The 26,544-nt window shown below is 35.7% G+C and overlaps 1 protein-coding gene across 4 annotated transcripts in view; it reads left to right on the top strand.

Moving 5' to 3' along the window:
• VWA8 (von Willebrand factor A domain containing 8) overlaps positions 1–26,544 on the top strand; it is a 445,644-nt gene that overhangs the window by 161,110 nt on the left and 257,990 nt on the right. For all 4 annotated transcript variants that reach the window (XR_005211207.1, XR_005211206.1, XM_037800501.1 and 1 more), the window contains exons 15-19: positions 4,267–4,435; positions 6,225–6,302; positions 11,097–11,212; positions 18,253–18,359; positions 24,598–24,704. Coding sequence is in view for 2 of the 4 variants with exons in the window: in XM_037800501.1 (XP_037656429.1) it covers positions 4,267–4,435; positions 6,225–6,302; positions 11,097–11,212; positions 18,253–18,359; positions 24,598–24,704 (577 nt within the window). In the remaining 2 variants the exon portion in view is untranslated. The remainder of the gene's footprint in view (positions 1–4,266; positions 4,436–6,224; positions 6,303–11,096; positions 11,213–18,252; positions 18,360–24,597; positions 24,705–26,544) is intronic.

Raw genomic sequence — 26,544 nt, 5'->3', positions numbered from 1 at the left:
TCATGTAAAAATTTTCTTTGATAAAACTTGCCAAAGCTTGTTTAAATAAATTAAAAAAAAAAGCCCTGAACATTTTTGTAGTCAAGGAACCTTTTTTAACTCTCTGCCTGTGAAGGGTTTTGTGCTGGTTTGTGTATTATTATGCCCCCCAGAAAAAGCCCTATTCTTTAATGCACCCTTGTGGGGGCAGACATGTTTGTGTTGATTAGGTTGGAACCTTCTGATTGAAGTGTTTCCATGGAGATGTGACCCACCCCACTGTGAGTGACACCTTTGATTAGGGTGTGTGACCTCTTGATTGAATGTTTCCATGGAAATGTGGCCCTGCTCATTCAGGGTGGGTCTTGATTAGTTCACTGGAGTCCTATAAAAAGAGCTCACAAACAGAAGAACCTCAGAGCAACTGAGAGTGACATTTTGAAGAGGAGCTGCAGCTAAGAGAGGACAAAACGCCCCAAAAGCTGACATTTTAGAGAACGCCATTTTGAAACGCAATCTGGGAGCAAGCAGATGCTAGACACGTGCCTTCCCAGCTAACAGAGGGTTTTCTGAATGCCAATGGCCTTTCTCCAGTGAAGGTACCCTATTGTTGATGCCTTACCTTGGACACTTTATGGCCTTAAGACTGTCACTTGGTAACCAAATAAACCCCCTTTATAAAAGCCAATCCATTTCTGGTATTTTGCCTTCTGGCAGCATTAGCAAACTGGAACAAGTGTAATTACTTATTCTTGCATGTCTTAGGTTTGTCTTTTTGGTACAGAGAATGCACCTCCTCTCACAAATTCATTCAAGACCAGATTTAGACTAGTTGCTAGACTTTCTGGTGGGAGACCTTTGTATTTGTGCAGCAAATGCACATTTACTTATTTAGCATCTGCCCTCTTCTACCTATTATACTAGACCTTGTGGAGTATAAAGATGAGTAAGGATTGTGTCCATACATTTTTTCTATATTGCAGTGGAAAAAAGGAGAAATATGGACAGTGTAAAGAAACATATAACCTCTAGGTTCTTAATTGCAATATTAATTCTCCAGTTGGAAGGCCAGTTACAAAATCCTGTTCCAGTTCACAGTTGGCGTCATTATAGAAACCTTCTACTTTATGCTTTCGAGTTCCTTTATGTACAAATTCAACAAAGATACACCATATAATTCCCTTCAAAAGATTAGAGTTTATTGAAATCTTTCAGCTTTGTTGAGGTATAATTGACATAAAATAAACTCTACAATTTCATAATTTTTGGCATTTGTGTACACCTGTAAAACCATAACCACAATTATGATAATGAATAAATACCCCAAATGTATCCTTTAACCCCATTGTAATCCTTTCCCTTTCACACCTTCTTGTCCCTTCCCACCTTCCTCTCCCATCCCCAGGAACCATTGATCTTGCTTCCTTCTAGCTATTTTCTAGAGTTTTTTTAAATAAATGCATGCATGCAGTATGTACTCATTTTTTGTCTGACTTCCTTCACTCGGCATAATGATTTTCATACATGTTGTACATGTATCAATAGTTCATTCCTTTTTATTACTGGGAAACATTAGGAAATACTTTACTGTCTAAACACTTATACTTATCCTCACAAACAAGCAAACATATTGACCCCAATATTTTTTTTTTTTTTTTTTTATAATCATCATTTTATTGAGATATATTCACATACCACGCAGTCATACAAAACAAATTGTACTTTCGATTGTTTACAGTACCATTACATAGTTGTACATTCATCACCTAAATCAATCCCTGACACCTTCATTAGCACACACACAAAAATAAGAAGAATAATAATTAGAGTGAAAAAGAGCAATTGAAGTAAAAAAGAACACTGGGTACCTTTGTCTGTTTGTTTGCTTCCCCTACTTTTCTACACATCCATCCATAAACTAGACAAAGTGGAGTTTTGACCCCAATATTTTTATTTTTAAAATATTTTTTAAGAATCATTTTGCTTTTTCAATCTTTGGAAGTGTCTTTAGGATCTAATATCTATTTATCCAAAGTTAAGTCCCATCTTTAGTGTTAGAGTATTTATTTTTGTTGTTTTAAAATCCTAGTAAAATTAAAATTAGCCTTGATTTTTAATGTTAATAGTGCTTATTTCCTAATTCTCTGTTATTTACTGGTTCTTAGGCCTTCATATTTCCTACCAGTATATCAGATTGCCCTAAAGCACCTGACAGATTCTCAGGAGTACTCTGCTCTGTGACTACCAGACTGGGGGATCCTAGCATCATCAGGAAATGACTATATTTATGATATTTACGTGTAAGGAAGCCTTTGAAGAGAACCTAGCAAACACAAAGTTCCTTCTTATCCTCTTATTCAATACCTTGGTGTCTGTTTTTGAAGCCAGTGTACACTTCTTTGCCCAACACATCATCTGTCTCAGCAATGCCCTTTTTATTTTGACCAACTCGCCCAGGTGCCCTGCTAGAGTCTATACGAAAAATCAAGCACCAATAGCATATGTCCTAGGCAATGACCTCCACCTTATTTAAATTCAAACCACCCAGCTTGCTCTCATATTAATTCCTCTTCTAGTCCTAACTTGACAGCTCAGCTATGGTACCCATTTCTTGATCTTTTTGCTTAAGAATGTAAATTGGACTTCTCCTTTTGGCTTGCCTGTTGGATTTTGGCTTTGTTTATTCTCTGATTTAGCAGCCCTCACTATCTTGACTGAGAAACTATATCCGCAGCTTTAATTTTGTGCAAGCCAGATCCTGTCTCTCCTATCTTTTGTCCCAAATAGGGAAGAAGGATCAGAGATGAATCCATCAACATCTTTGTAGCTGAGTTTTCAGGGTTATAGCAAACCACTTAGCAAAAGTGAAAATGGAATAACCACTGTCCTTTAGCTTTCAGAACACAGGATTTTGTGTCTAGTTTCTGTTATGTGACTAGCTAGTTACTTGAAATCCTGCAAGACCAGGCTGTCCTCAGACTTTCAGGCCCTGTCCATATTGTTATCCTTCCCTCTTTTCTTAGATCAACCTTTTTTGACAGATCCCTCCCTATGGCTACTTGAACATCTGAAAATAAGTCTTTTTCTTTTCCCTACCTTGAGAAATGAAATGATATCTGTTAGCTATCATCAATTCATCCATGCCTTTTCTGTGATCATTTCTAAAAATTGCTTTCTCCTACCTTACAAGTTATGATATAGCCTCTAAAATACAGATCACGCAATTAAGAACTAGGTGGACCTTCCCTATTGTATTTATAGAACTTTTCTTATCTGAACTCTTCAGAGTACTTATCTGATTGTCTCCACTAGTGTCCTTCCTTTTGGTATTCTAGCTGCCTAATCACTTAATTATTGGGTTCTATTATAATAATAATGGTAATGGATAGTCCGTTTTGGGAGAAATGTTGGTTATTTACCTGTATGAATGTTTCTCTGAAGATCTTAGCAGGTGTTTTGAGGTTCATCCCTTGTTTCTCTTAGCAAGGAATATATATCATCCTCAAGAAGTATATTTCTGGTTGATCTTTGAATAGAATGAATAAAAATTGACAATATCACCTACTGATAAGGGGTCTCTCATCCCTCTTCCAAAACAACTCAAGTCATTTCACAAACCATAGGAAGTCTTGCTTTATGTCTCTGTGTGTCTGAGAATATTTAAATGCCTCCTTTGCTTCCCTAGCAGAGATTTCTAAAAGAGGTTACTTAAAAATTATGTATCATATAAAAATGACGGAAGAGTGAATTATATAAAAGTTCAGTTTTTTTCTACCTTTTAAAAACTTAAGTATTCTTATTGCCAGTCTAAATTTTAAATTTAATCTAAACCCTTATGCTGTTAAGTCTCCTCACCCTGCATCATACTTCCTGGTTTCTATATGATTAACATAGAATGAGCTCCCTGCAAGACATTAGATTTTGAGGTGGTTTCAGTAAATAAAGGGAATCCAAATAATGAATATGAACTGAGTGGGATTTTATTTCAGAGGTCTCTGGAGAAAATATAGTGTAGGTGTAACAACATCCTAAATAAGCAGTGGTTTGTGCGAGGGATGGAATTTCATCCTGGGATATGATACAACATATACTAGCAGTAAGTCATCCTTTTTTTGTTTTAATCCTAGGTTCTTGGAATATCCTGAATTTTTCAAAGCTTGTCCTTTGGATAATAGCTTTGTCTGTATTAGCAGCATGATAATAAGGGCTTATCATTACACAGGCTTTAGCTACCATGACTTCATTTCTAACCTGAATGATCATGTTTTCTCACTTCCTCTCGTACAGATCCATTTTTCCTATCCACCCTTCCTTCAGAATCATTGCCTTGGCGGAGCCCCCTGTTATTGGAAGTACGACACAGCAGTGGCTGGGACCAGAATTTTTAACCATGTTCTTTTTCCATTACATGAAACCGCTTGTCAAAAGCGAAGAAATGCAAGTGATTAAGGAAATGGTAAGAATGAGGCCAGCTCCAGCCTATTTTCTTCAGCTGTTCTTCTTTTAGGGTGCTCTGACACATGCTGGAGCAGAGTTGGAAATTTTGGATTTTTCTCTATTTACTCCCAAGTTCCCTCATGTAATGCTGTCGGTCATTGGTTTTCAAACACTAACATTTTTCAGAATCATCTGGGGGGCTTGGTCAAACACAGATTGTTTAACCCTGTCACCAGAGTTTAAGTCAGCAGCAGATCTGAGGTGATACAGGAGAATGTGCATTCTAGCAAGTTCTCGGGTGACGCTGCTGGTCTGGGGGCCACACTTGGAGAACCACTGATGTAGCCCTTCCCTCCTCTTTCTGCCATGTGGAGGCGGTTTTGGAATTCCTTTTCCTTTTATATTCAGCCAAAGGTTATTAAGTTCCTTCTGTAAAGACAGGCTGGACATATATTAGTTCCTTGGATTTTTTAGCAAGTACTAAGTAGTCCTGGTCCCCCAGGACTATAATATATCCTGTACTTACCTGCTTAGTTTTCTGGTGACTTGTAGTGATTATTTGATCCATCATTTCAGTATCTGCATTAACCAAGCGTTCTTTGGTACTTTTGGGGAGTTCTAGATCTGCTGTACTCAATGTACCAGGCACTAAAATAAAATTTAAAAATTCAGTGTCTGAGTCACATTTCACGTGCTCAGTAGCCACATGAGGTGGCTATTACCTCATACAGTATAGAGATCTAATATTTCCATAGTCACAAAGTGCTACTGGACAACACTGGTCTAGATCACTAATAATTAACTTTTTACATAAATGCCATTATTGCCTTTGAAATACTTGAATTAACTGATTGATTTTAGATCTCGTGAGCATGGTTATGGAAAAGGGCATAGGCTTTAGAGTAAAACCACTTGGCTCTAAATGCCAACTCCACTACTTACTAGCTTCCAGATCGTGAATAAATTACTCAGCCATAGCTTCTTCGTCTGAAAATGAAGGACTGATTTAAAGAATAAATGAGATAATGCAAGTATTGAAAAGGGCTTAGAATTTTTAAAAGTTCCAGTCATTTAAATGATCAAAGAGTAGTAGTATATTTTTGAAATGGTCACATTATACTAGTCATTGTTCTCACATCTCTTTATCTTTTAAATTAAAATTTTAGTTTGTTATAGTTTAAAATTTGGCATAGCACAATTAAATATTTAATTATTATAGTATAAATAGTCAATGTGTGTTATTTGGGGAACCTGCTCTTCAGAGTTCATTTATATATTGATCATGTCAGTTGAGTATGTGTTTTAAAAGTCTTTGAATAAATGGACAGCTTGAGCATCCATTCTTTCTAAACAGTTACCTTATGTCACTAAGTGGACATATATTTTAAATTACTATGAAATAAAGGAGTTTGGTTTTAGTAGGAAAATGCCTAAGTTAGAGTTTTAAAAATCATGCTGAAGCTAACAATATGAAATGATAATATATGAAAAGTTTTTTATGAGTGCACTGTATGCCAGTTTTTAATTGAATTAAAGGTTCCTTTCTGTTTTATACTGGTAATGGAATTACATATGGAGAAGAGTGGCTTGGTTTTAATTACCTGATTCTTAATGAGAAAGCAGGGGTTAAGTGCTTCCTGAGAAGATGATTAAGGAACTATATCTGAGTGTTAAATTTGTAACCTATATTTAGGGATTTTCTAAAAATTTAACTCTTAATTTTATTTGCTCAGTCCCTATAGTTTCTGGTTGATTGAACAGATATCCTAATTTATTCTTTGTTTTTCCTCAATTCCCTCATAAAATAGGTCCCACATATACCTCAGAAAGCTTTGGAGAAATTATTGTCCTTTACACACAAACTCAGAGAGACACAGGATCCAACAGTAAGTCTGTTTTTTTCCCCATTTTATTTTTCTATTGTTGACATGCTTCTGTTTTTTTTTCTTACAGTTCAGTGCTTGAAAATCTGTTTTTACTAGTATTCTTATCCCTAATGCTATGCATTGTCCTATGAATCTGTTTTATTCTTTCAGTGATTTTACCATTTCTCCTGGCTACTCATGGCTGGTGTCATAGCAAGCAACTTGTAGCTCTAGAGGAGAACTTGGTGTTCTCCAGGATTCTGCTCTGCCTCATCTCCTAAACCGAACAGTCTTATCTGATCTTATGGTTTCAAGTATCACCTTTATCTTCAGCCCCCTAACTTCTGTTTTCTGATCTATTCTCTATTTCTTTTTTTTTTAAACAATTTTGTTCACAAACCGTACAATCAATCCAAAGTGTACAATCAGTGGCTCTTGGTATAATCACATAGTTATGCATTCACCACCACAGTCAATTTGACAACATTCTTATTTCTTCGTTGGGGGGGGGCGGGGAGGAGGAATCCCATTCTAACTGTTTTGCAACACCGGGCTGGTGTGTTGGAAATATTAAGAGCTATCACATTCCAATTCTGGTAGTCTCAGTTTTCTCATCTGTAAAATGAGAACAGTGCCATCTATCTCATAAGGAGGTTGCAATGATTAAGAATGAAAATGTATGTAAAGACTCTCCCTCTTAATACCTACTTAATAATGTCAGTTTCCTTCACTTCAACTGAATACTCTGAGATCACTGTAAATTTAACATATGTTATACAATTGAATTATCATTCCCCTTCAAATCTGTTCCTATTCCTGGTTTCATTTAATCTTTGTTAATAATCTGTCTTCCAAGTTATCTAAACTAGAAACCTTAATTTTAGTTGAATTTCTAGTAGATTCCTTGCTTTCTCACCATCTCCATTCAATCTGAAAGCCAATCGTATTAACATCTACTTTCAGTGTTTGTCCCTAGTATCATATTTCATAAGCTTTCTCCAGGAATATTATTCTTTCCTCTTTGTTCACCATATGGCCCTCTATTGAATTATCTCTGGAACCTCATCTGAAGCTACTTTCCCCCTTACTCATTCATTTCTTCAGCTACACTGTTCTCTTTGCTGCACCTTGAACACACTAGTGCCTGCTTCAGGGCCATTTGATGTTTTCTCTGTCTAGATTGCTCTTCCTTGGATACCTGCATGTTTGCTTCCACATCTACTTTAGATTTTGCTTAGATGTCCCATTTTCAGGAAGGCATTCTTGAGCCTCTGTATTTAGAAACACATTTCCTCCTCATTTCAGTCCTATCCCTCTTTCTGCTTTAAGGTTCTTCATAAGTTTTATTACCCTTTGATATAATATATTTTACTCATTTATTTTTTTTTTTACTGTCTGTCTTTCTTCATTCAGATGTTAGCTCTGTGATGGCTGAGGTTTTTGTTTATTTTGTTCCCTGGACCTGGAACTTTGCCTGGTACATTGTAAGTGTTCAACACATAGCTGTTGTTGAATATTGAATAACTGAATGGATGAATCTTCCATATCATCCCTGGAGTGTCATTCTCAAATCCATTTCCTGCTTTCTTCCCCTGCTTTAAAAGTGTTATGGGATTGATTCTCTTTACCTGTAGGCTGAAGGACATGCTTTAAGCATGCCTGCCGAGATCCATCTGACCCAAGGCTTTCTTTCGGCCTTATTCCCTGTTCCTCCCTTGAAGCACCCTCGGCTTCATCCACACTTAGCTTCTTGATGTGTTTTCTAACTCCAGCATGCACTCGAATCTCTCTGCTTTAGGTAATGTCTGGGATGTGCTCTCTTGCCATCCAGTTATCCCTCCTGTTCCCTATTCTGTCAGGTCTCTCTCTTGGTCCCTTCCGTGACACTTGGCATATACTTCTGATATTGACCTATTGCAGTTCTATCTCCCCAATTAGTATTTGAACTCCTTGTGGCTGGGTCTTGCTCATTCTTTTATTCCCATTTCCCAGCCTGGTACCCCACACGTAGTAGACACTTAGCAAATGAATGGATTGATTAAATAACTATTAATTTATAAATTTATTGAGTTTTCTTTCCATGGGTGAATGTTACATTTTCATAAAAGAAATAATTCTTTAAGAGGGAATAAAAGAAAAAAAATAAAATATTTTCTGATTGGCATGTCTATATTTTCAAACTGAGGTACTGTTAATATACTAATCATGTTAATACACCAAACACTTTGAGGTGTACTCGTGAACGGTATAACCTTGGTAACTAAGGGAATGTACTTCACATCCTCACATTCTTTTTTGCAAGATAAAAAAAATGCAGTTAGAGATTTGATATTATAAATTTTAAATCTATTAGGGATTTTTAAATTAAAATAATAATTTAATTAACAATTTAATTTAAATTAAAGTGCATCCTTGATAATGTCACAAGCAGAGAAAACTGGACCCTTTATTCAACACTTAAAGGCTTAATTCTGATTTTTAAAAACAAAGCCTTTTGGTGCTGTCACCTGAGAGAGCTGGCATATGAGTTCATGAGGAGTCCTTACTGGTCACTGGAATGAAGTATGAAGCCTGAATTCAGTATCATTCCTGAACTGAAATTAGAATGCTGTATCCTAAAAAGTTACCTTATGGTTTAATAGGACTCGTGACAGGAGAATCCTCTGGCTGGAATCACTGGTAAACATTTTCCATGAGTAAAATAGGAATTTCTCAGTGTCCTAGGTGTTAAATATGGGAATTGCTGAGCCACATTAAATTTTGATACTTTTGATCATACTGACTGAAACAGTCTTAACCTCAGTTCTTCCTTCTTTCTCATAGCCAGTCAAGCTGCCCAGTCCTTTGAAACATGTCTTGCATATTTTCTTTCCATTCTTATTACTATAACCTTACTATGGGACTTGATTTTTTATAGGCAGATTAATGAAGTAGCATTGCTTTCTCTTTCCTACCTCATTTCTCTCTGTCCGTCAATTTCTCTACATACTTCTGCCAGGTTAATCTTTCTAAAAACCCATTATTCCTTCACACAAAACAAAATCTGTTACTTTAAGGAGTAAGGCCAAACTCCTGAGAGTGTTGTCTCTAGGTCTTTATTATTTGGGAGCAAGCCTCGCTGCAGGACTCTTTAGTACAGCTGGACTGGTTTCCTCATATTCTACACATATTTCTGTTCCTTTTGCTTCTATACCTTCATTCATAGCACTTCCCTTGCCCACTTGCACATTTTAAGCTCCTGTAGCAGTTGCCAACTGCTCCACTTATTTTGACATTACATTATATGCTATTTTGAATTGTAATTTACTGTTTCCTATGTTTAAATATTGTCTCCATGTCTAGAATGCAGATTTTTTAAAAAACAAGGATGGGCCAAATGTTTGTGAGTTTTTTGAAACTTGGAGTATGTTTCTTAATAGAAAAAAGAGATGCCATGAATGATGGTCATGCCCATGCTATAGCTAAAAATAATACTAACAGCAGACCAGGTTCCCAAGGAGCTGGGATATGTAGGAGAAAGGAGTAATCAATTAGTTTTTTCTTCTTTGGGACATACAAAGATGACCTTAGGCAAAATTTTGAAACAAGCAAATGTGCAATGTGCCTATGGCATATTCCCACCACCCATTCTGAACCCTTTGTTAATCGGATAGTGCTTCTCTCTCCAGACCCACAGGTGCCCCAGGCCGCTTTACTGCCCTCATCACCCTCTGTGGCATTTGGCCTTGGACCTGCTCTGCCCTCCTAAAGGGCCAGATGCTTCAAAAGTGCTTCTGTCCTCTGGTTTTCAGTGAAAACCATCATCTTCTAATGCTACCCATCTAAAAAATTAGGTCAGGAGTAATCTGACTTGTTGAATTCATAATAATATGTAGGTCCCATCCCCTATGCTACTGGATTTTTTTCATTGTGAAGATTCTGATCCCTGCCAAGTATTGAGCACCCATATGTGTCTACCCTGTGTTAAGTGCTTTAGAATCCTTTTCTAATTTAATCCTCATAACAACCTTATAGGATGAGGGCATTGTTGTCCCTATTTTAGAGATGAGGCAACTGAGACTTAGAGAGGTTAAGTAAAATGGGAGCCCCATTTGTCTGATTCCAGAGCCTGTAAATTTTACCGTAACATTATACTGCCTAACAGATAATTTCAAGTTGAGGTCAACAAAATATTGTTGAATACTTGGCATGTCCTGAGTTGTACACTTGCCATTCTGTTAGTGGGATTTAGTGAAATTATTCTGACACTAAAGGAGAAGGATTCCAAACAGCAGGCTGCCACTCCAGTGACATACTAGTTGATACCTCTGGGGTCAGTACCCTGAATTGTCCACAACTCCTTTTCTCCATCCCAGAAACCACAGATATGCTTAAAGCTCTAAGCAGTTTCAAGATATTTTAACAGGTCTGCTTTGTGTAAGAAATGAGCAAATAGGTAATTGTATAAAGGGGTCATTTATAAGTCAGGTGCAACTTGTATTACATAACGTATAATGTTCTCCCTTCCTCTATCCAAACCCCTCCCCCACCCAAAACATGTATACACAGCACTTAGCACAGTGAAAACATTTCAATTAAATTTAATTGATGAACACTTTTTATAGATTGATTTAAAAAAGAAAATCTGTCTGCAAGGATGTTTTAAGTGTAAATTGGTTTCTGTTTATTTTTATTTGTGATTCATTGACAGAACATGTTTATTTTCAGTTTGACCTTCTTCTTCAGGAAAAATGAATTCTGCTGTGATATCCATCTAGAGGGACTTTGAACAAGTTGAAACAAGACTCTTAACAGGTTGTCTTTGCGTTTTGATAGGCACAATCTTTAGCAGCATCACTTTCTACCAGACAACTGTTGCGGATTTCACGTCGCCTGTCACAGTATCCTAATGAAAATCTTCATCGTGCTGTTAATAAAGCCTGCCTTTCCAGGTAACCTTATTCTCCTTTCTCAATAAATTAAAGTCTCTGGGTCTTTTCTAAAACAGTAACATAAGTATGATAGTCTGGATTCTCAGGTCTACAAAAAGTATTGGTTTGAATATTCAGCTTTATCAGCCCGTGTTCTGTTTCAAGAAATTATTGGACCTGGCAACAGCAACAACTAACATTTATTGAGTATTGACCATGAGCTTTAAACATTGCACTGACATCTTTCCATATATTATCTTATTTATACATAATGATTTTAAGAGATATATTGTGGGTGAGAAAACTCTGGAGTTACTTGCCCAAGTCACACATAGTAAATAGTGGAACTGGGATTTGATTTCTGGGTCATGTGACTCTGAGCCAGTATTCTTTAGTTTTGCACTTATTACCCTCTAAATTTCCATTGAAACTTTCCATGCATGATAATACTGCTATGATGCCCAAATTTAACAAAATGAACTTCTCTTCACCCTACACTAATATTTTCATACCTATTGCTAAGACATTATATAACATTGGCTTATAGAATTTTCTCACCAAATTACATTTGCATGAATCTATTTTAAAAAGATAATAAGAAAAGATTAATCACAGGACTCTAGGCCCAGAGATTTATTTTAGACTCTTTTCACATGATCTTGGAATTAATTTTATAGTGGTTTTGCCTGTTATCCATTCATTCCTTGATAAATAAAAGGAATTAAAAGAGAGTTTGCTTTCAGTTTAGGAGAATCTGTAATTGCCCTCTCTAACCTTTTCAGTGAGTGGGCAGTTTTTTCTTGATGCTAAATTATACTTCTTGTATTGTGACTTGAATTTGTTCTAACTACAGTGTAACCAGCAAAAATGAAGTTCCTCTCCAGTGTTTTTAGAATAAATCTCTGAATATTTAATAGCTATAAGAAATAATAAAATTTATTCCCTTATTCTTTTAAGTGGAGGAGTATTAGACTTCCAAATGAAAATTAGAAAAAAATGCTTCAATTGCTTATTTTTCAGAATAATGAACTGAAAAAATACAGGCTTCATTACCTACCCCCAATTTTTGCTTAGCCAGAACTTGCTTATAGATGTGAGTTCATAGAAATAGTCAGTGCTAAGCAATGTAAACAGTTTTGGAACCTAAGGGAAAATGATACTTTTGTTATATTTGAATGAAATAATCAGATCTGAAGCATTCTACAGGCTGTTAGATATGCCCTGATAGTTGAATCAACTTTGAATTTCCTTTATTCAAAGGAAATCAAGTAGTGAGAAATGATCTAAGAAATAAGCAGCAGTGATCAAAGTATGGGGAACAAATATAAAGAAACACTTAAGCATCTGAGAGTATTGGAAGCTGTCAAAATGCATATATATTTACTAACTAGTTCAGTCACACAGCCTATGTAGAAAACATGAGAAAAATTTAGAATTATCTCATGAATATGAAGAAGATTCAACATCCTATTATTTTAATTCACTGTATTAATATATTGGTGAGAGAAAATATCATTTTAATGAGTGATAAAATCCAACAGCCAAATCTAAAAACAAAATGAAACCAAAAAACTCTTATAAACCATTAATATTTTTAGTAACCAGAAATGGAAGAGAAATTCTTTAATACAGTCAAACTTGCAGCAAACATATTCTTATGGTGAAATACTTGGGATATTTCCATTAGAAGTAGGAGTAAAACAAGAATATTAACCTTTTTGCACTTCTAGTCAGTGCATTTGCTCCAGATTATGTTATTGGCCACATAAAACAAGAACAAAACAAAAAAACCAACAAGAGAAACTGTATATAAATTATTGGAACAAATAGTTTAGTGAAGTTACTGATGCAACAGAATCAATGGCATTCCAATACTCCAGTAACAAACAATGAGGAAACATCCATGGAAGGGAAGACTTAGTATTGTAAAGCTGTTTTCCTCCCTGCTACGCTGATATATAGATATGCCCTATATTATATTATATTATATTATATTATATTATATTATATTATCTATATTGTATTATCTATATAATATGATCAGAATCCCTTTAGGTTTTCAGTGAATTGGTAAGCTGATATCAGAATTGGAACAGACATATGAAAGGGCAAATAAAAAGGAAATCGTGAAGAAATTTAAGGAGGGTGTACATATTTTATGAGCTATCAAGATCTATTTTTAAGCTGTATTCATTGTAACAGTGTGCATTGGTGCAAGAAAAGACAAGTAGACCATTAGAATGGACAGTAGACCCCAGAAATAGACCCGCATATGTGTGGGCATTTAGTGTATGCAGCATTATAAATCATTGTGGGAATGGATGTACTTGTCAATAATTGGTTAAAATTTTAAATTTTCTACTTTATTCCAAAACAAATATAAAAATCCAAAATACAGTTTTCTTGATTTGTATATGTTTCCTAAATTTGTCAAAAAGGAACAGAAAATTTAAATAGACCACTCTAAGTTATAAGCCACAAACTGGAAAAATGTTTTACAAGATTTATAATCAAGAACGGACAAATATTCAGAAACTGTAAAATACTGCCAATTAATGAGAAAAAAAGAATCAACCTCTGGTGGGCAAAAAATGAGTAAGTTTGCATAGAAAGTTTAATTCAAATGACCAGTAAACCCTTGAATTGATGTTCAACCTAATTATTGATCAGGGAAATGAAATTTAATACATGAATCACCTACTATTTTATACCTATCAGACTTACAAAAAATTAAACTTTTTATGAGTGGAAGAAAATGGAATTTCATCATTGCTGTTGGGATGGAAGTTTCCTCGCTCTGGGCTCAATGTCACAGAATTTTGGCACGTAATATGTTAATACCACGTGATCTGACAATTCTACTTCTTGATACCTACCTCACATGGACTTATATATGTGTATAACAAGTTATGGGCAAGAATGTTCATTGTATCATTATTTTTGAAAATGAAATATTGGAAATAACAAGTAAGCCCATCAGTAGGGAATGAATATATAAATTTTTATTTTCATGTAATGAAATATTAAACAGCTGTTAAAATGAAGGCAATCTACATGTATCAACAGGTATAAATCATGACAACAATTGAGTGAAAAAAAGCAAATTTCAAAAGGATATTTGTTGTAGATGCTATTTATATAAAATGTTAAATACAAAAATAGTACTTTATACTGTTTACTTATATATATTTACATAACAAAGTACAAAAAATGCTTATTTTTCATACTCATAAATATTTCACTAAATCAAATAGCCAGCCAATTTTTCCAGGATTATCAACTGATCACAATAAAACTCATTTTGTCATCACCTCATGACCCTTTGCAAATAGAAATGAATAGTAAAACAGCTATCTTGTTTATGTACCATCTGTTGACATTACCAAGGCTATAGAGTCAAAAGCCTTTTTACTAACCTTCCTTACAGGATAGCACAATAGTAAGAAGGTACAAAAAATATTACTGCATAATTACTGCAAAATTTTTTTGTGCATGAAGTGTTTTGTTTTGTTTTTAAAATGCTCTCAATCTACATTGAAGCAGTGAAAAGAAATTGAATTTTGTGGAAAATTTTAAAACAAAAATTGACATAATTTATAATCCCGAAGTATTTTCTTAAGCATGCAAAATCAAAAGAAATTCTCTAGCCTAAATTTGTTAAACATTAAATCTATTAAATACCAGCTAGACTTGCTTTTAATTTAAACTTTTGAATATTATTCATTTTTATGTTTATGCTAGTCAATTTCAAAATGAAGCATTTCTTCATCTTTAGGAATGACTAAGCACCTCACCCTCATAGCTAATAATTTGTACATCAACTCTGAGTTAGATGGTATAATTTATTTTCTAGATATTTGAAGCCCTAAGAGGCCAAAGGGAAGAAAAGTTAGAAGATTAGGAGATTTTCAGTTATTTTGCATTCCCAAAGTTCTTTTATTATAATTAGAGAATTCCTATAAATAGCCATTCTACTCCGTTCAAGTATTTTTCATTCCATTTACTTATATATGTCCAGAAAATTTGAGGATGATGATCCTTTAGTTTAGAAATTTTAGGTCATATCTATATAAATTTATTCAGAAATGAAGATTAAGTGTCTATGAAATTTAGGTTATGAAGAAATTACTCCATTCACCAAAAACTGTTTGTGTACAACTTTTTTCAGAAATTCCCTGGTAGTAGAAAATGCATAACATCTGAATAATATTTCCACCCTGATTAAACTATTAACTAATTAATTTTTAAAAATCACAAGCCTGAGAGTATTAATCGTATACAATGTTATATGATCATTGTTGATGTGAATTTTTTGTCGTCCTGATGAATGGTTTTGTTTGCAGGAAAGATTATTCAGGGATTTGTTTTCAGTTTTAAAAACTGATATACATTGTTTTAATACTCTAATTTTGAAAATCTAGGCCTTCTCTAGGTTTTTCTGTTTATTCAGAAATAACAGAAATTTAAATATAAATTTTATATTTAAAGTACTTGAGATGTCTGAATTAATAAGCAAAACCTTTCTGAGAAATTAAATAACTTAAAAATATAACAAATTAAATTTATTAAAGGATGAACTTTAGGTTATCTTAAATATTACAATACTGTCTGTAAATTTAAGATTTTAACTTAAAATGACAAGTATAAATTAGTTACTCAATTACACATTCTAAGTAGAAATTAGAAAGTTGGCCGATCTCCACTGAGCACCTTGGTCATTCTCTCTCTTCTTACTGACAGCCCTCCTCCCAGGGCTGGTCTTTTGGGAGCATTCCCTACCCTTATTCTATTTTCTTATGCTACTACCCTTATTTTTTTCCTTAATCTACAGAGCCTACCCCATTCCTGTGAGAAAGACACAGTTATTTGAATCAGCCTAGACTATCTTCTTCTGTTCAGGGGTTTTTAGACTGTGGTTGAATCTTTCTTTCATTTTTCTTGCTGACCTGACAGAACTAGAGATTTTCCAACTCTTTATTTGCTGATAGTAAATAAAGATAAAGATAATAGTGATAAAAAAAGATAACAGTGGCCATAACAGTTATATATATATACTTAAAAAATTTGAAACAGGATATGTACTTGTTTCAGTTATAGGAGATAGGCTAGATACAGTGATATTTTGTTTGTTCATTTATTCACTTATTTTACCAAAGGCCAGGAAAGGTGAGAAAAAATGAATAGAAATATCAGTGAACAATGGTAAGAAAGCAGATAACTCATCTCTTGAAATCTGGGAAGAAAGTAAGTGACCACATACCAAATAATATGCTCCATTCCCCTTCTCATTTGTTGGAAAGGCCAATATTTTTTAGAATATAGACTCTAGATGCAAATATATTTCAACTTCCATGTTTCTGATTATTTGATAGTGCTGTCTGGGTTTAAGGTTGAGAACAGCTCTGAGGTATGTTCAAGTCCAGCAGGAAAGAGTGCCATATTGGCCTGCAGTACTTGACATATTTGCTGTCTTCTACAGGCTTTGGAGGACAATCTAGAAAGTCCCAGTACAAGAGCAATGTGAAGATGTGTTGACAAACTATATAGCTGCCAGGGGGCAGTAAACAAAGTCTGAGCTTAGAAGTGGCCATTGCCAATCAAGGAGGTCTTGATAGTAAAAATGGAGATGCAGCTGTATAGCCTAAAATTCACAAGCCGGGCTCTAGTTCAAGGCATAGTGGTGAGAGGCAGGTAGGGCAGGGTGCCAGGATAGGAGCTCAGGAAACAAGGCAGAAGCCCAGTTACTGGATCCAAGAGATAAGGTGAAGGCATGGTCATGAGCAGCAAGGCAGGAACCCAAGGAGTGTGATAAAAGGTCAGAGATGAACAGCAATAAGTCTGACTTGATGCTGAACTGATAAGCGCCTGGCCTGCAATTATTTAAATTCCTCTACAGCATAGCCCAGGACCCAACTGAGGCAGTAGGTGAGAAATAGTTGGTGTCAGATGTGTGGACTGAAATATTACAGGGGCAGGAAATCCATCAGAACTTTACACTCTCATCCGTTTGCCTTCTGGTTCACACCAACCTCTCCTTTATTAGAGCTTATTATTGGATAAACTTAGAGCTTTTTATTGGAGGTTTATCAGAGCTGTGGGAGGAACCACTGCCAAAGATTTAGGGCTGTGCAAAGCCTAAATTAGAAGCAGGAAATTCTTGGTTTGTTTATTTGGAATATTATAGCACATAGTGGTGAGTTTATAGTAGTATATCGCAGGTGCCCATGGATTAGAAATCATTTTTGTGGGCTCTCTTGAGATTGTGAATTCCAGGTATAACTTTCTTTGTGTGGGTGGGAATCTGTGTTTCCTGTTCCAAGCACATGATGTTCAAACAATCTATTTGTAGTTGAAGAATGCCTCTGTTACTCACCAGATTGTTATTGTGAAATGTACCTGTAGAATGAGTAAGCACGTTTCTGTTTTTAAAAAGATACTTGTGCATTAGGATAATCTTCAAGGTCACCTATAGATTCTGTCCTAAAACCATCTAAAAATTGCAGCGAAATATGTTGTCTTAATCTTTCCTTTTTTAAAAAGTGTCTTTGGTTTTGACAAATTGTTTCCAGATGAGATTAAAATGTGGCTGTATTTGACAAGGAAGAACTAAACTTGATAATCTTAGATTCATTCAAAAAGTTGTGTTAGAAATAAAAAAAGCCTCATTAATCCAGCTTTACTAATTTTAGTTTGTGATTGACAATTTGTAGCAGGTTAAAGTGTTGTTGTTTTACCTATAAGCAAGTTAAATACATAAACAAGATTTATGGGGAATATTAAATCCACTTAAGAAAACAAATTATTTCAAATCTAGTTCTGCAGAATGTTGTGTATGAATCAGTACTGCTAATTGCAAATGAGTTTTACTTCCATAATAAGGGAGATTTAATAAACATATTTAATATATATTTGATACTTCTATTTATTCTAAAGCTTTATATGATTTGAATTTCACAGGAAATACTTAATTGGTTGAAATTTTTAAGGGTGTGTGTATGGGTTAAAAAATTTTTCAGAATCACAGAAAGCTCTAACTTCATAATTCCATTTTTCTCCCTCAGGTTTTTACCTACTCTTGCAAGCTCAGCATTAGAAAAAAATCTGGCAGATGCTGCAATAGGAACAACTGCTGATAACAGTCCAGAGCCAGAACTAAAGGATTACAGCTGTAAGAGTTTCTTTCTTTTTCAGTAAAATAATAGTAATCAAACATTTGATACTATTTATTAACTTTAATAAAATAAATTTTTGTTTTCCATCCATTCTTCAACCAGAGTACCTCTGCTATTATGTTTTATGTATTAGGCTGAAGAAATGAATCTGTTATTTAAAAAGAAAACATTTGAAAAGCACTTACAGGTTACCCTGTAGAATATTGACTGTAATTTAGCATATACTGGATACAGATCCCTTCCCCCCTGAGTTACATTTGATATTAATGTGTTAAAGACCTTGAGATTTCCTACTGTAAATAAACTTACCTAATTTTGTTTTTCTTAATGTTTTCTACATGTACTTCAGCCTAGAATCTAGAATTCTGTTTTCCTTGCACAACTTTTCCATTTTGAGAGTCACCAGTGTCCTACGAGACACTTTTGGGAAACTTCTAGGCTGTTACAGCTTAAGATAATATTTAGTGTACCAGGTCACGCCCTCGTACTGTTTCCATTTCCACCTGTATGTCTTTTATGGTACTTTTCTTCTGAGTAAATTCAAGTATAATTTTTAGGTTTGGGGAGATTTATTGCTTCCTACAAAAGTTTTCTATTCTTCAATTAGAACACAATGAAACCTTTTCTCTATTTTGTGAGGTATTTACCAGTTTTAGCAAAACATCCGAAATATGTTCTCTTTGAAGGGGACTATCATGGCTCTCTTTGTAGTAGATGTTGTTGGTAGTTGGAGCTACACTGAGATAGAATTTGGTACCCAGGAAAGAAGATGCCTTTTTTAGATAAAATATACACTCCACATGTTGACGCATCCAACTATAGACATGCAGGGTAACTCTTGGCCTTGTAGACACATATGTTAGTTGACTGACTCTATTAACATATCCTAAGAAAGACTGTGCCATGCAGACTGTAGATTGTTCAGTCTGGGCAGAGGCCAGTGTTAGTAGTGCCCGTCTAAGCCTTGTAGGGGTTGAGGAAAATATGTTGAGACTTTTGACTCATCTGGGTCCATTCATGTTCAAGCCCATCCTCCTTGTAGAAAATTCATTTAATTCACTCTCCTTGTTCAGAGTCTGTGTTCACCAAGCAACCTTCTGATGAGGATTTGGCTTTCCATGCAAATCTCCTTTCAAATAAGAATAAGCTGATTATGGCAACTAGTGTATCATATAGTCTGTATGAAAGTTGTAGTTTCATTGCAGTGTGATATGTTGCAATTCTGGTTTTATATACCAGTCTTTAATATTCTGCTAAGAGATAGATTTGCCCTCAGTTTTGATGATAAAATCAGATTTTGAGGCTATCAGGCTGAGTAACTTGATGAATTTGCCAAAATACTTCCATCCTGTTGGATTTCTTGGGAGATGGCTAGCCAGTTGTCCAAGGATATGCTAACATCACCATTCTCTCAGTGCATTTCCCTTTTCTAGTTTGACATTTGACAATAAATTTTGGTTGAGTAATTGACATTGCCCTAAGGCCCTAAACCTGCTGAATGAAGAAATGATATCAGATGTTGTTTGAAACTGAAATTGTGTGTCATCTTAGTATTTAAGTATACAGTAAATTTACTGTCACGTTACTGTTCTTTCCCTTCACAGTTTTATATTGGGCCTGTTTCAGAGGCCTGATGGTAGTAAATAAATAGGAAGTTCCCAGCATGACAGCTCATGGTTTTCCTTCCCTATAGAACTTGTGAATAAAAGGAAAATGGCAAGGATCTCTTACAAGGAGAGGTTACCGTTAAGATCTCCTATGCTTTGGCACATAATGTGCAGCACTCAGCAGTGATTAACAGGGTAAGAGTTTAATTATTTTTAGCTCAAAATTGTTTATGGTGCTCCATAGAAACAAATGCAGCTTTTCCCTCTTGTCTTTCAAAATGTGCTTTAGCACAAAAATAGCATTCTAGTGAGAAACAAATTGCAATTTTCTTATTTGAAGTAGGAAAAAAAAAGAAGATAGGTGAATTGTTTAACATATTGTAATCAACTATCTGCTTGCTAGGGTATTTCCACAGGATGGAATATTATTTGGAGTCAAAGGATGGAACACCCCTCACATGTTAAAAAGAATGCAGACTATATTAAGTTGTTTTTGTTTTTGGCAAATGGGTTTATTTTTAAACTGGATAGGGTTCCTTGTTGTTGTTGTTTAAATATAAAGCAACTCTTTCAGGGAAACTGCTCTTTTCAGTTTATGCATAGATTATTTTACAAACTAGTTGACATATTCCACACCACTTTTGCTCAGTGGAAATGCAAAACCAAAAGGATTCATATATTCAAGACTGTTAACACCCTCTCAAATTTCTATAATTCATTCAATTTATGTAGGAAAACACGGGCTTTATTTTTCTTACTGATAATTATTTATATAACTATTACAGATTGGTTATCAATATCTAAAAGCCCACAAGATTTTCCCTTGCAAAGCATTTTCTTAAGGTTTTTTGCATTTACCGGTTGTTATAATAATGCTTTTGGTGTATGCCAGTTGTCCTCAGGCTTGTGTATTCATAACCATGAAAGGATATATCTTTTCTTTTTATGTCAACCTTTTTATTACTTTTCTTCAAGAAAGATTATGTCAATTCCTAAGTCTGTGGCACCCTGCTAATTTGCGTGGTGGTTAAAGTTGGATATTATTGCTATTATTTTAGATGGTGATTAAAATGTGGTGACTTTTGAAGATACAATGGGGGAGGGGCAACACATGGTTGAATATCTTTAGAAAAAAATCATTCTACTAAGCAAAATAAGCCTAGAGCCATAATTAAGTTCTATTTTGAATTCTCCCCATACTAGCTGGGTGATTTTAAGCAAATTAATTAATTTGTGTCTGTGGTGGATTGAATTGTGTACCCCAGTTTGAACATGTTCTTGGTCTTGGTCTGCATTCTGGTGGGTGTGGACCCATTGTAAATAAGAACTTTTTAAGACCTTACTTCAGTTAAGGTGTGACCCAATGGAATCAGGTTGGGCTTTAATGTGTATTACTCGAGTCCTTTATAAACAGAGTGAAAATCAGACAGGGAGAGAGCCACAGGGGAAGAAATGGGAAATCAGCTGAACCTGGAGGAGAAAGGAGAAGACACTGCCATGTGCACTGCCATATTAAGAAAAGCCAAGGGTCAACGATCACGGGCAGCCGGCACCAAAATGCCACAATCTTTGGGAAGAAATCATCCCTTGCTGACACCTCGATTTTGGACTTTTCCTAACTTCAAAACTGTGAGCCAATAAATTCCTATTGTTTAAGCAACCAATTGTATGGTAGTTGCTTTAACAGCTGGAAAACCAAAACAGTTTTTGGTACTAGAAATTAAGGTGCTGGTTGCTATGACAAATACCTAAAAAGGTGGAAATGACTTTAGAATTGGGTAATGGGTAGAGGTTGGAAGAATTGATAGATGGATCAAAAAGGCCTGGCTTGTGTTAAAGAGACCATTGGTAGAAATATGAATGTTAAAGGTACTTCCAGTGAGGCCTTAGAAGGAAATGACGAATGTATTACTGGAAAATGGAACAAAGGTAATTCTTGTCATAAAGTGGCCAGAAACTTGGCGGTATTGTGGTTTGACATTGAGTGGAAGACAGAACTTGTAAGCGATGAACTTGGATATTTACCAGGTGGGCGGTAAACCTGGTTTTTCCTTGCAGCTTATAGTGAAATGAGAGAAGAAAGAGAGAAACTGAGGATTGAACTGTTAAGCAGACAGAAACCAGCAATTGATGATTTGAAAGATTCTCAGCCCATCCGGATAGTTTGCTCTAAGACTAGGGCCACACCTCCCTGAGCTTCCGGAAGTGAGTCTCCGGCAAACAGGGCTCCATGTGAGGGTTCAGATGAACAACCCTTCGCTGAAGAGGTTGTGCCTGAATGTGGGTCCAATCACACATTTCAAAGGAAGTCAGGATCAGAAATGCAGTTATCCAGGAAGGATCTCTGGAAGTTGCTATTGTCTGATGGCTTGGGCCCTCTTCAACTGAACACAAAGCCAACAAACTTTGTACAAAATTTGTATGAGCAGAACCACTGTCAACCTGAAAAGGACGGAAAAAGGATGAATTGAAGGAGGAATGACTTTAAGGGGCAGCACCATGGAATCAAAGATCTGGACTATGAAGATGTACTAAGGCCAAGAGAGTGGGCCCATCCATGTGTGTAGAAAGGGTGTGTTTGCTCAGAGCAGGCTATCTTCCTTGGAGCTTGGAGAGGGTAGGCCTTATGCCCCATTGTTCAGGGAGAATACTACAACCCCAGTGCTCAGAGATGGTGGGACCTGTGCCCTGCATTCACAGAAAGCCTGCCCACTGTCCTAATGTGCAGAGAGAGTGGGGCCTGTGGCCAGTGTTTGCAGAGAGCCCAGTGGCCATTCCAGTGCTCAGAGAGGGTGAGGTCTTTACCCCTGTATTTGGGGAGAGCATGGCTGCCGCACAAGCACTTGGAAGGGCTAGGGCTGCTGCTCTATTAGACCTAGAAGACAATATATTGATCCACAGATGACTCTCAGACCTTGATCTAATTAAGTTATCCCTCTGGGTATCAGACTTGTTTGGGACCAGTGACCCCTGTTTTCCTTCCAATTTCTCCCTTCTTGATTGGGGATGTTTATCCTATGCCTGAACCACCACTTTATATTGGAAGCAGATAACTTGTTTTCTAGGTTTCACAGGTCCATCAGTAAGAGGAATTTTGCCCCAGGACAGACCATACCCATAGCTGATTTTGATGAGACTTTGTACTTAACATTGTTCTAAAATGGCTTAATGCTTCTGTGATGTTCGATGGAATGAATGTATTTTGTTCACGGGAAGACCGTGTGTTTTGGGGGGTCTAGAGGGTGGACTGTGGTGCATTGAATTATATGTCCCAGTTAGGGCATTTTCTTGGTCTTGGTAAGCATTCTAGTGGGGTGGCCCACTGTAAATCAGATCCCTTCAAGATGTTACTTCAGTTAAGGTGTGGCCCAACTGACTCAAGTTGGGCTTAAATGTGGATTACCGGAGTCCTTTATAGGCAGAGTAAAATCAGACAGAGGGAGAAGCTAAGGAAAACCACCCAGAAGCTGGAAATCATAGGACTCAGAAGAGAAAGGAGAAGACACTGCCATGGGCATTGCCATGTGACAAAAAGGCCAAGGACCAAGGATTGCCAGCAGCCAGCCCCAGAATACCACAGTCTTCAGGGAGAAAGCATCTCTTGCTGATGCCTTGATCTTGGACTTCTGCTAGTCATAAAACCGTGGAGCCAATAAATTCCTGTTGTTTAAGCCAACCAATTATACGGTCTTTGTTTTAGCAGCTAGGAAACTTAAAACAATGTTCCTCTTGGTTTCCTCACAATTCTGCCTTATTACTAAGAGAATTACTAGAAATTATATGAGAAAAAATTAGATGAAGCTCCTAGTTTGGGATCTGGTAATAGAAGCTGCTTGGTAAATGATAGTTTCTATTATTATGTACATTAATATTACTACTACTACTATTGTTATTATTATTATTTACCTTGGGACATGGCAGACTATGAACATGTATATCTGGTTACTGCAGGAAATATGGTCCTTGACTTTGAGAAATTTTATTATTTAGATTCCTGGCTTCAAGGAGCTTATAAGCTATTCTAGATGAACTAATTTAAAGCAAATAGGGAGCAATCCAATCATAATTATTACAGATTAATTGTAGAGCACTTAAGTCCCAGTCTAGCTGGATGTCAAAATCACCTAGGGTGGTTATTTGAAAAGACAGATCTCCTATACCATCCCTGAAAATAGCAATAAAGAGGTCTAGGGTGGGTTGGTTTATCTGTATTTTTGACTAGAGCTTAGTGAGAGTTTCCAGTGGATGGGTTCTAAAAATTTATATTCAAGGTACTTCAGAGCTTTTGAATATATATTTGGCTTATGTATGTGGTATAGTCTCTGGCCAAACACACTTGTGAAGGTGGCTTGACTGAGTTCTGTTTTTTTCCCCTCTCCATTTTATCAATAGGCTGTTTGTTATATACATTGTTTAAATAAAATTTATTATATTTTGGAACATTTAAACTGTATGTAGAGCTATAGTATTTTATTAACATCTGCAAGCATATTTTTTCAGGTGTTAAATTAAAAATTAAACCGAACCCAAAGTATTACAGATGCCATATTGTATTCAGTGTTTGGAGGACTGGACTTCTCTGGGGACAGTGCTACAAGTAATTCTCTGTCCTGTGTGAAATGCTTAGGTGAAGTATCAGCTGGCTGTCTGAGGATTGGAGCTGTTAGTGCACCGATCTATAATGCCCATGAGAAAATGAAAGTACCAGATGTTCTGTTCTATGACAACATTCAGGTAAGACCATTGCTTGTGCTCATGGATAAGTCCCCATTTACATTATGGTGAACTCAGCAGGCATTACTGACCAGCCACTAAGAAACAGAAATAGGTTTGTGCCCAGAAAGCTTTACTATAGACGGTCACTTTGCGAATTTAAGAATTTTTCCAGAGAAAATTACCAATAATATAATATTTTCTTTTCCAGAATTTCTGCCCCGTGGTTATATATTTCTGTTATGATAAAAAAAAATACTTAAATTTTTCCTGTAATACTTGGTCACTAATCTGCATGCAAATAATAAGTTTACATTTACTAAACTATTTTAGAAGATTTTAACTCTATTCACTCTACTAAAAAGATAGGAAAATTCAGGTAAAATTTCTTTTTCATTTGTCACTCCCCAAACTTATTTGTTGTCCAATAAACTCCATAATTTATATCCCTGAATTATATTAACAAATTAGAAAGCATGTAAGCAAATTCTTCTTTCTCAATAAAAATCCTGGTTAGATATTTTGAAATCTATGAAAGTTACAAATATTCTCTGAGGCATAACCCTGTTTTGCTTTTTTTTACTCTTTCATCACGTTAACTGATGTAAATTTCACTTTTCTCCCAGAGCATTAATGTTCTTGCACAAACAGTAGACAAATGAACAGAAAATAAAGTTACTTATAAGGCACAAAAGAGGGAAAAAATCTTGCCTATAAAATAAAGGCAAAAAATTAACTGTAAATAAAATACACTGTTTCCAAGCATTGATGGTATCGTATTCTGCATATATGGTAGAAAGGAATAAAGAATCAGGAAACTTGGTTACAAGTGGAAATTTGAAAAACTCCATGGGAGCAAAGGTTGAAAAGACTCTACAGTACATAAGAATAAAGGAGATTCATTAGGAGGAGGCCATTGTTCTCGTGAACACAGCTTCTGGTTGCCACGGTGTCTGTGACGTAACAGATGGGGCCGCAGGGCTGCTGGGAACTTTACCCAGTGACCCTGAGGGGATATTTGAAACTTGTCTCCAAATGTACCTTCTCTTCGTAAAGCGTTATGAATTATTCATTAATGAAAAAACTAGCTGTACCCAATTTGAGGGGCAGTGGTTTGGTTAAATTTGCTTTTGTTGTATATGTTGCTGTTTTCTTTTATGCGGCACTTCATCTTTGAAGCAGTATTCAGTGCCTTTTGCAGATTTAGGTGTTCCTATACCATCTTGTTGTTCTGTACCGTGGTGTCCCCTTATCACACTGTGTTGAAACTGATCTTTAAATGTTTTCCCACACCACTAAGCTTCCATTTTCTTTATTTTGTAACCCCAGCAAGTAGCACAGTTCCTGGCACATAATGATTGTTGAGTAAATAGGTTTTGAGTGGATTAATGAAAGGATGAATAAGATTTTGCAGATCCTTATCTGGAGGATTAGTTCATTAAATCTTTCATTGGGGAATATTACCCTTGTAGTAGTAAGAAGGAGAAAATGGAGGAAAGAGAGATTAGTAGCCTCTTAATATCCCTAAGGAGCTTTACATCTGAAAACATTTTTAAAATACCTACCATGTGTCAGACCTTGTCTTCAGGTATTGGGATATTATATGCATGCATACACACACACGCATATATACACATATACCTACCCATGTACATATGCAGTTCCAGTGCTCAAGTTGCTCATAATCTAATGGGGAGACACCTAAGTAAGTGTACATGGTTACCATGCAGGGTGACAGAAGTATGCATAGGTTACTATGGTAGCTTGATGAGGTGATAGTCCTTGTTTGGAATGATTACGGAAAATGAGTTAACAGGCAAAGATGGGATAGTATGTCAGGAAGACAGACTGTTATTTACAA

The sequence above is a fragment of the Choloepus didactylus genome, chromosome 12 (assembly GCF_015220235.1).
Source record: "Choloepus didactylus isolate mChoDid1 chromosome 12, mChoDid1.pri, whole genome shotgun sequence".
Lineage (NCBI taxonomy): Eukaryota > Metazoa > Chordata > Mammalia > Pilosa > Megalonychidae > Choloepus > Choloepus didactylus.
Note: the sequence above shows the minus strand (reverse complement) of the source record. Positions and strands in the feature narration are given on the sequence as shown.